Source organism: Phoxinus phoxinus (genome assembly GCF_949152265.1).
Source record: "Phoxinus phoxinus genome assembly, chromosome: 16".
In the NCBI taxonomy this organism is placed as follows: domain Eukaryota; kingdom Metazoa; phylum Chordata; class Actinopteri; order Cypriniformes; family Leuciscidae; genus Phoxinus; species Phoxinus phoxinus.
This window is the reverse complement of record NC_136891.1, coordinates 1,655,305-1,667,008: the sequence shown is the minus strand read 5'-3', so window position 1 is coordinate 1,667,008 and position 11,704 is coordinate 1,655,305. Positions and strand designations below refer to the sequence as shown.

General features: G+C 50.3%; 1 protein-coding gene across 3 annotated transcripts in view; it reads right to left on the bottom strand.

The window, feature by feature from the left end:
• Window positions 1-10,811: 10,811 nt before the first annotated feature.
• Window positions 10,812-11,704, bottom strand: part of wasf1 (WASP family member 1) — a 58,780-nt gene continuing 57,887 nt past the window's right edge. For all 3 annotated transcript variants that reach the window (XM_079639550.1, XM_079639552.1, XM_079639551.1), the window contains exons 9-10: window positions 11,238-11,704; window positions 10,812-11,088 (exon numbers count right to left, since the gene is read on the bottom strand). The exon at window positions 11,238-11,704 is cut by the window's right edge and continues 81 nt beyond it. In XM_079639550.1, coding sequence (XP_079495676.1) covers window positions 10,931-11,088; window positions 11,238-11,704 — 625 coding nt within the window. In that variant the 3' untranslated portion in view covers window positions 10,812-10,930. The remainder of the gene's footprint in view (window positions 11,089-11,237) is intronic.

Here is an 11,704-nt window from a genome sequence, read left to right as displayed (position 1 = left end):
ATGCTGTAAATGTACCCTATTAGGTGAATTAAAATGCAGCCTTATTAATGAGCAAAACGTTCGGAAGTTAAACGCACTATTTACACGTGCTTGGGAGCAGGTGTAGATTTCTTTCGTACCAACTAACATTTGGAAAATACGAACATTTTAATGAATCCGAAAATTTACGCCAGAACCACTTTACACACGATTTACACAAAAATTCGTTCTGCTCGTGTTTCATGAATGAGGCCCAATATCAATAATCAAATGTGAAAATAAAACACTGCAGAGTTTCCACTGTACATGTCGGAGTTCTTCCGTCCACACAGCGATGAGGAAACGTACGGTTACTAACGTAACCTCGGTTCTCTCTAGGAGAGGGAACGAGTACTGCGTCGAAAGAACGCTACGGGAAAGTATTTCTTTGTCGAGATTGAAGCCTAAAAATTAATCCTTAATTTTGTAAACATGTAAAACGCTTTTCTGTAGCATACAACCCTAGGCGGAGCAATATCGCTCACTCATTGGCTGCTCCGCCAGAAAAGCACAGCCTATGCGAGGCCAGAGACGCTGACCAATGAGGGCGCTTCGCGCCCATTCTGCGTCATCTCCCGCCGAAACAGGCGTGGCCTAGGTCTATAAATACGAGCATAGCTGTCTAACACACCGATTTTCGTCACGAAAGCGACGCAGCGTGGGCACGCACGGCATGAGACGCAGTACTCGTTCCCTCTCCTAGAGAGAACCGAGGTTACGTTAGTAACCGAGTACGTTCTCTTACGTAGAGTTCTCTCGTACTGCGTCGAAAGAACGCTACGGGAACCCCATGTAAAACGCCGTGCGTGCTCTTGGACCGACACAGACACCTAAGGGCGCGCGCGCCCTGGCATACAAGTGCCTACCCCAAGAAGTATAGGGAGAGCGGCTAAAAATAGCATCATCCCTTTATAGTAGTGCCTCTAAGGGCATAATAACATATATATGAAATATATATATATATGAGGGGTAATAGCATGCTCATGGGACACATTGTCAGTGAGTGATGCTTAAACATTGAAGTGACCTGGGCCGCAACGCGGGGCAGGAACACTAACATAGTCTTCTAGACCGAGAGCAGTTTAGCCTGTAACGCAGGAACCTCTAGGTTATAGAACCGTATAAATGTAGACGGGGAGGCCCAGCCTGCCGCCATACAGATATCTTGTAACGAGATTCCGCTATACCAAGCCCATGAAGAGGCCATGCCTCTCGTGGAATGTGCTCTGATGCCCAGGGGGGCATTCCAAACCTCTAGATGCGTAGGCTAGCGCAATGGCATCCACTACCCATCGAGATAGACTCTGTCTCGTCGCGGCTCGCCCTTTAGAGCGCCCACTGAACGAAACAAAGAGCTGCTCCGACTGTCGAAAAACAGCGGAGCGGGACACATAAGCTCTTAATGTCCTGACTGGGCAAAGGGAGCTATTTCCGTCCTCCGAGGCCGGCAGGGCCGCCAGGGAAATGACCTGAGCCCTGAACGGTGTGTTGAGGGACTTAGGTACATACCCATGCTTCGGTTTCAACACGACTACAGAGTCGTTTGGCCCGAACTCCATACAAGAGGCTCTAACTGAGAGCGCTTGCAAATCCCCCACGCGCTTCACTGAAGCGAGAGCCAAAAGAAACACGGTCTTGAAAGACAGATGTTTCATGTCAACTGAGTGAATAGGCTCGAAAGGGGCCCCTTTCATAGCGTTCAACACTGTAGAAAGGTCCCAAACGGGGACTGAAGGAGGCCTTGGAGGGTTTAACCTCCTGGCTCCTCTAAGGAAACGGACCACCAGGTCGTTTCTGCCCAGTGAATGGCCAAGCGTTGGATTAACGAACGCAGATATGGCAGCCACATAGACTTTGAGCGTGGATGGGGTTCTTCCCTTATCCAATAGCTCTTGGAGGAAGGAGAGAATCTCCGTTTCCCTGCACTGAAGTGGTGACAGACCTTGGTCTGAACACCAACCAGAGAACACCGACCATTTGGAAGCGTAGAGCCGTCTAGTAGACGGAGCCCTAGCCTGTTCGATCGTGTCTAACACTCCCTTTGGGAGGTTAGCGGGTACCCGTTTATGGCCCATACGTGTAGGGACCAGAGCTCCGGGCGAGGATGCAAAATCGAGCCCTTGGCCTGCGAGAGGAGGTCTCTCCTCACTGGAACCGGCCACGGGGCAGTACTCTTCAGTCGCATCAAAACTGGGAACCAGGGTTGATTCGTCCAGTATGGAGCGACTAGTAGCACCGCGCATCCGCTTTCCTCGATACGCTCCAGCACTTGAGGCAGGAGTGAGACAGGAGGAAAAGCATAGAGCGGACGGCGGGGCCAGACACTGGCCAGCGCGTTCGTGCTCTTTGAAAAGAATTCAGGGCAGTGAGCGTTTTCCTGGTTTGCAAACAGGTCTATTTCCGCTCTGCCAAACGTTTTCCACAGCAGACGCACTGTCTGTGTGTGTAGAGACCACTCTCCCGTCGGAACATTGTTCCGTGAGAGTCTGTCTGGTCCTACGTTCAGATGACCAGGCACATGCATTGCTCTCAGCGAGCGCAGGTTGTGCTGGGCCCATACCAGTATGCGTTCCGCTAACCTGAATAGGTTTCGGGATTTCACGCCCCCCTGGCGGTTTATGTAGGCTACTACCGACATGTTGTCCGAACGGACCAGGACGTGGTGCCCTTTTATCCGGGGACAAAAACGCCTCAGCGCAAAGTCCACCGCCATCATTTCTAGGCAGTTTATGTGCGGTGGTTTGGCTCGTTCTGGCCACTGGCCAAAGAACGGTCTGCCTTCGAGCAGTGCTCCCCAGCCTGAGGTGGACGCGTCCGTGGACACCACCTTCAGACTCGAGGAAGTCCCCAGGCTTACACCTGACCGGTACCAGTCTGACGCTCTCCATGGTGTCAGGGCTGAAATGCATTCCTGATTGACCTTGAGGCGATAACGACCGTGCAACCATGCTCGGCGCGGTACGCGCGCTTTCAACCAGAACTGCAGTAGGCGCATGCGCAGCAGGCCCAGCTGCAGTACCACTGAGGCTGAGGCCATGAGGCCTAGCATTTTCTGAAATCTCTTGAGCGGCACTAAATGGCCGCTGAAGAAGGATTTCGCCATTTGCAGGGTGTCCTGCCTGCGCTGTGATGACAGCTGTGCTGTCATAGACAGCGAGTTCAGATCCAGTCCTAAAAAGGAGATCCTTTGACTGGGAAACAGTGAACTTTTCTCCCAATTGACTCTCAGACCTAAGCACTCGAGGTGATCGAGAATTAGGGTCTTGTGGCGGATGAGTTCTGAAGGCGATTGAGCCAGAATCAGCCAATCGTCCAAAAGTTCAGAATTCAAATGCCTCGGAGTCTCAGGGGTGCCAGCGCCGCGTCCATGCACACTGTAAATGTACGAGGTGCTAGGGATAGGCCGAATGGCAGGACTGTGTACTGATATGCCCGGCCCTCGAAGGCGAATCTCAAAAATCGCCTGTGACGTGACGCAATTTGTATGTGAAAATACGCGTCTTTCAGATCTATCGCCATAAACCAGTCTCCTCGGCGAATCTGCGCGAGGATTTTTCTGGTCGTGAGCATTCTGAACTTTCGCTTTGCTAGCGCTTTGTTCAGACGCCTTAGATCCAAAATGGGTCTGAGACCCCCGTCTTTCTTGGGTACCAGGAAATATCTGCTGTACCAACCCCCTTCGCTTTGAGCTTGAGATAAAGGCTCTATGGCCCCTTTGCTCAATAGCTTCGCTATTTCGGCTCGAAGTAGATGTGCTACTTCTGTTTTTACCGTGGTTTCGACTTTCTCCGTGACACGGGGAGGGCGTCGATGAAACTGTAGCGAATAGCCTCTTTTTACAGTCTCTAGCACCCATTCTGAGACCCCGGGAAGTCTTTCCCATGCATGTGCACGTGTGACTAGGGGTTGAATGTAATCTGGGCCCTGGTCGCGAAATGGCGGCGACACAAGAGCAACCGTGTGCTGTAACATGGACGCCGTTGCGTCTGAGGCGGGGGGCATGTTTAACACAGTATGCATCCCGCGCGCGCTCGGCTCTCTGAGTTGAGAGAGAGCGCGCGGGGCGAGCCCCGTAGGGCTCATTATATTTGTGAATAAACGTGGGCGCTTGGTGGCGGGCACATTTATAACACCGGGGACACTGTGTTTGTGTACTGACTGACCGTTCGTTAGTTTTGTTTTTACAGAAACCGCGGAACGTGCAGTATGTAGTGGTTGTGGGCACTGGACAGTGGGCACGCTCACTACATGTAAAGCACAATCGGCATGAGCCGATTTTATGTGTGCAGACCCTGTGTTGTTCAGGGCTGTGCTTGCACGGGTTGAAAAACCGGGCTCTGGTCGCGAAATGGCGGCGACACGAGAGCAGTCGTGTGCTGTAACATGGGTGCCATTGCAGCGTATGATGCGGGGGCGCGCTTAATCGAGCGGGCAGCCCGCGCGCGCTCAGCTCTCTCAGCTGAAAGAGAGAGCGTGCGGTGCGAGCCCCGTACGGCTCGGCATGTTTGAGAATAAATGTGGGTGCGTGAACGCGGGTACATTTATAGCACTGGGAAGTACTGTCTATTAGAACTGACTGACCGTGCATTGGTTTCGTTTCATAGAAACCGTGTGACATGTAGCTTGTAGTGATTGTGGGCACTTGAAAACGGGCACGCTCACTACATATAATGCACAATCGAAATGAGTCGATTTATGTGTGCAAGCCCTGTATTGTGTGGGGCTGTGCTTGTGTGTACAAATGGGCACTGGGTCGTGGGCATACAGTTACACACATTACATCATCGGCCGTGGCCGGGACACCGTGTAGCACAGAGAGTACTGTCTATCAGAACCGACTGACCGTGCATTCGTTTCGTTTTTACAGAAACCACGGGACATGCAGTGTGTAGTGATTGTGGGCACTGAAAAGCGGGCACGTTCACTAACTTACATGTGAAGCACAACCGACATGAGTCGATTTTATGTGTGCAAGCCCTGTATTGTGTAGGGCTGTGCTTGTGTGTACGAATGGGCACTGGGTCGTGGGCATTACGGATACACACATTACACCATCGGCCGTGGCCGGGACACCAGAAAATACATTTTCAGATTTACCTGGGGCGTCGTGAAAACGGCGTCTGTGTGCAGGCAAACGGGCATTGATGCCGATTTGGTGACTGCAAAATACACTGGCACGGTCGCGTATGTTGGGACTGTGCGAGCGAGACATTTTAGTGAAATCCGGCCGCGGCGGGATTTTAACACTGTAGCTTTCCTCGAAGCAGAAGTGCGCATCCTGGCTGAAAACGGGGCTTTCCGGGACTCCGCGATTTCTTCGTGAATTCAGGAAGAAAAAGGCGCGGGTCGTGAGGACGGTAACGTACGTTCCTCTGCAGAAAAGCAGCCATCCAGCCGGTAAGCGCATCGATGCTGGTCTTTCTCCGTCGACGCTCACGAGCGGCGGGGGAGGGGAGATCCTCGGAGCTCGCCCATTCCTCGCTACCCGAAGCGAGGAGAGAACAGCAGTCGTCCTCCACAGACGCGGCTTCACCCTCGTCCATGACGGACGCGGCGGCACACAGCGGCCCTTGTCCGTCGGTCAGAGAGTCCAGCGAAGCGGGCGGAGAAGCTGGCGGCAGCAGCGGCGAGCACCTCGTGGTGGAGGGAGGTTCCGGGCTCCGCTGAGCACGGCGCTTTTCACGGCGCGGCACTACAGCGGGCGGAAAGATGCAGCTTCAGTAAAGAACGCCAGGCGAGTCCGCAGAGTCACCGTAGGCATCAAATCACAGTGATGGCAGCCGCCATCGACGAGAGCTGAAGCTGCGTGATCCTCCCAGGCAGGAAACACAAGCACGTGGTCCCTGTCGCTGAGCGGGGCTCTACACGAGCCACAGGAGGTGCGAGACATCTTGAAAAAGACGCTCGGCTCTTTTAGTGGTGGAAAAACTGTGTGTCGCTACGGCGAACACACACACAAAACACACACACATAATGTAAAGGATATTCCACGCCGGAGAAGCGCAGCAGGGAACGGCGGCTGAAGGCGGCGATGATCAGCGGCTTCAGGTAAAAGGCTCGTCCTGCTGAGGTGCTTGTTCCAAACGGCTGTGGCGGCTCGAATCCAATCCAACGATGCGTGCAGCTTCGTGAATTTAGAAAAATCGGTGTGTTAGACAGCTATGCTCGTATTTATAGACCTAGGCCACGCCTGTTTCGGCGGGAGATGACGCAGAATGGGCGCGAAGCGCCCTCATTGGTCAGCGTCTCTGGCCTCGCATAGGCTGTGCTTTTCTGGCGGAGCAGCCAATGAGTGAGCGATATTGCTCCGCCTAGGGTTGTATGCTACAGAAAAGCGTTTTACATGTTTACAAAATTAAGGATTAATTTTTAGGCTTCAATCTCGACAAAGAAATACTTTCCCGTAGCGTTCTTTCGACGCAGTACGAGAGAACTCTACGTAAGAGAACACACACACACACACACACACACACACAAATGTTCACTGTGAATTTTGTGGAAAAGAGACAATTTTGCATTTGTTTCGGGTTTTTTCATGTACTCTTCAAACTTTCTAAAAGGAAAGAAGGTGGAAACCACATTTTTCACATTATATAAATCTTCTAAAAAAATAAAAAAATAAGAAAATTATTATTAAATAAATAAACATTACAAACCTCCATGTAATGTTATAAAAGCGTTATATGTTATATACACACTCACCGGACATTTTTTAGGAACACTTGCTACAAACGGGTCAAACTTTCTCTTCTCGGTTTTTTGCTCATCTGAGGTGACACACACACACACACACACACACACACACACACACACACACACACACACACACACACACACACACACACACACACACACACACACACACACATACACACACACACACACACACACACACACTAAATACATTGGTCTCTGTGCACGAGGAGCTCTGTCGGTCATTATAAACACGTGTGTGTGTGTGTGTGTGTGTGTGTGTGTGTGAGAGTGACAATGTGGAACCTGTGGAATGACGATGCAGTCACGTGCACAACCCAACCAGAACAACACACTCTTGTGTGATTTGTTTTATCATGAGATGATATTCTATTTGCATTGATCTACTATTGACACTGCAGCGACATCTACTGGACACACACACACACACACACACACACACACACACACACACACACACTGCAGCGACATCTACTGGACACACACACACACACACACACACACACACACACACACACACACACACACACTGCAGCGACATCTACAGGTCACAGCGGATCATCACAGTTCGGGTTTCAGCGCATGCGCTTCTCAGTCTGACAGACAGGCGGCGCTGGAGAGTGACATTCAATTCCTTAAAAATATGTTTTTATATATGTAAAAAGTAACCAAACTTCAAATCAAATAAAACATATATTTATTAATAATAATACGATTTTTGACCTGGCATCTTAAACGTTGCCTTTGTTTTGATAATCAATGTTTTTAGTCTTATTTTCTGTTGGCATTGCAGAAAAATCAACAACTTCCAGCTTGTAAAGCATCATTTCCTGTGATTATGATTCGTAAGTAGATTTATTCATTAATTTTACATTTAAAAGATTGTGTAAATGCACATAAATCTATAAACATTTCTATTTCTGTCCCCAAATTCCACTTACATTTATGCAGTTGGCAGACGCTTTTATCCAAAGTGACTTACATTGCTTATCAAGGTTTTTTCTTTTACACTTATGAATGAACATCTCCATAATTCAATATTCTGTCTCAAACAATACACCTCACGGCCTGAACCTTAAACATTAGTTTTTATTAATTCAAGCAAACCGTTACAGTAAACAGTTACATACGTTACACAGTATTTTAAATCATGTTTAATCTTTGTTTCTGAATCTCTTTTTCCCGTTTGGAACATAGAAACAGCGAACGCTGGAGAAATGCAGGCAGAAGTAGTACAGCACAGATACATTCAACTCATCAACATGTACACACACATAAGGCCTAAGAAGAGGAACAGCGTTCAGTCCTTCAGTATACACCGTTCACACACACACACACACCGCTTCAGAACGTCACCGGTATACACCGTTCACACACACACACACACCGCTTCAGAACGTCACCGGTATACACCGTTCACACACACACACACACCGCTTCAGAACGTCACTGGTATACACCGTTCACACACACACACCGCTTCAGAACGTCACCGGTATACACCGTTCACACACACACACACACCGCTTCAGAACGTCACCGGTACACCGTTCACACACACACACCGCTTCAGAACGTCACCGGTATACACCGTTCACACACACACACACACACCGCTTCAGAACGTCACCGGTATACACCGTTCACACACACACACACACCGCTTCAGAACGTCACCGGTATACACCGTTCACACACACACACCGCTTCAGAACGTCACCGGTATACACCGTTCACACACACACACACACACCGCTTCAGAACGTCACCGGTATACACCGTTCACACACACACACACTGCTTCAGAACGTCACCGGTATACACCGTTCACACACACACACACACCGCTTCAGAACGTCACCGGTATACACCGTTCACACACACACCGCTTCAGAACGTCACCGGTATACACCGTTCACACACACACACACCGCTTCAGAACGTCACCGGTATACACCGTTCACACACACACCGCTTCAGAACGTCACCGGTATACACCGTTCACACACACACACACACCGCTTCAGAACGTCACCGGTATACACCGTTCACACACACACCGCTTCAGAACGTCACCGGTATACACCGTTCACACACACACACACCGCTTCAGAACGTCACCGGTATACACCGTTCACACACACACCGCTTCAGAACGTCACCGGTATACACCGTTCACACACACACACACACTGCTTCAGAACGTCACCGGTATACACCGTTCACACACACACACCGCTTCAGAACGTCACCGGTATACACCGTTCACACACACACACACCGCTTCAGAACGTCACCGGTATACACCGTTCACACACACACCGCTTCAGAACGTCACCGGTATACACCGTTCACACACACACACACACCGCTTCAGAACGTCACCGGTATACACCGTTCACACACACACACTGCTTCAGAACGTCACCATGTTTGGGCAAACTGGTATTATTATTATTATTATTAGTTAATAAATTGCAATTTATAGGCCCGAGGAAAAGGCCACAATGTTCTGGACCTTTATGGGAAAGTGTCAATATTTTGATGGATGAATCTCATGAATGTACAAGTCATATTCAACCCCCAAATACAGTTTTAAACAAGAAAATTAAAACCATTCTAGGGACACACACACACACACACACACTCACACACACACACTCACACAGACACTCACTCACACACACACACTCACTCACTCACTCACACACACAGACACTCACTCACACACACACACACACTCACACAGACACACACTCACTCACTCACACACACACACACTCACACAGACACACACTCACTCACTCACACACACACACACTCACACAGACACTCACTCACTCACACACTCACTCACTCACTCACTCACTCACTCACTCACTCACACACACACACACACACACACACACACACACACACACACACACACACACACACACACATATCAATAATGTAATTTATAATATAATTTTGAACATATATTTACATTTGAAAAGTGTTTTGTTCTAAACAAAGTTATGAGAAAATAACATCACAATGCAAAAAAATAAAACCAGTTTCATTTTACTAATGAATGATACAATTATCTTTATTGTTTTCCTGATGGAGATTGTGGGGTGAAATATGACCAGAACGAGAGACTCCATCACTCCCACAGCCGACGATGAACATCTGTGAGCGGGACGCTTCCGCTGATGTACGTCCCGTTCTGCCGAGGCGTTCCCGTCGGGACAACAATGGAATATTGTTCATATTGAGAATTAAAGACAGACAAACTCGAATGATAGAAGTATGACGGGTAAAAAAACTTATTTTCGTTCATCAATCGCACAACAAGTGGAACGTGTGGCTAAAAAACATGAAAGCAAAGCATTCTGGGAGCACCGCACACAGTCCTGATGTCTCCGGAAGTGACCCGCCACTGGTGGAAACCGGTGTTAGGAAGAAGATTCACTGAGAGTTGATGTGGCGTGTTCACTCGTCCTTCCCAGAGTCTGTGTCTTCTCTCTCACTCCACACACACACACACAGGCACGCACACAGACACACACACACACACACACACACACACACACACACACACACACACACACACACACACACACACACACACACACACACACACACACACACACACACACACACACACACACACACTCTCTTTCCCAATCCATCCAGTCGACATCATCCGACTCGGAGTCGCTGTACACACACACACACACACACACACACACGCTCTTTCCCAATCCATCCAGTCGACATCATCCGACTCGGAGTCGCTGTACACACACACACACACACACACACACTCTCTCACTCCATCCAGTCGACATAATCCGACTCCGAGTCGCTGTACACAAACACACACACACACACACACACACTCTCTCCATCCAGTCGACATCATCCGACTCCGAGTCGCTGTACACAAACACACACACACACACACACACTCTCTCTCTCACTCCATCCAGTCGACATCATCCGACTCCGAGTCGCTGTACACAAACACACACACACACACACACACACACACACACTCTCTCCATCCAGTCGACATCATCCAACTCGTCCTCGGAGTCGCTGTACACACACACACACACACACACTCTCTCTCTCTCCCACTCCATCCAGTCGACCTCATCCAACTTGTCATTGGAGTCGCTGTACACACACACACACACACACACACACACTCTCACTCCATCCAGTCGACCTCGTCGAACTCGGACTCGTCCTCGGAGTCGCTGTACTCCACTGCGATGCGGCGGGACAGGATAGTGGCCACGTCGTTCCCCACGCGCTCGTGTTTGGCCTCCTGCTCCCGCTGCTCCTCCACCTTCCTCAGCTGGATCCCTGACACACACACACACACACACACACCTCAATATTTTTTGTTTATTTACAATCATTGTTTGTCTTTTTTGAGTGTCGTGCTTCTTAATTGTCACATAATCACATATAAATGGATGTGATGCTGCTCTCTGCTGCGTAACTCCGCCTACCTTTACGGATGGCCTCCAATAGGACGCTGCGGGCGTCGCTGATTGGCGGCAGGTTTGAGGGATTCCGCTTGACCTCGTGACCCGAGTGAGTGGGCGGCGACGAAACCGCTCCCGATGGGAAGGAAGGCATGGAGGGCGGGGCATAAGATGTACAGGGGGAGGAGCTTCTGTTTCCCAGGAGAGGAAGAGGAGGGGGAGGCGGGGGCGGCGGCAAAACCATCCCATCGCCACATGTGGGCGGAGCCTGCTGTCCGCGGGCGGGGGATGAGTGAAGGGGCGGAGCCACCGGAGGGGGGGCGGGGTGAAGGACGCCCGGGGCGATCTGGAGGGGGGCAGGGGGAGGGGGGATGGCCGGGGGATGCTGGGAAGGTAAGGGAGGGATTGGAGGCGGAGCTGAACCTCGCATCCTTGAACCTGATTGGCTGGCTGGCAGAGGGGGCGGGGGAGGGGGTAAAGGGGGCGGGGCC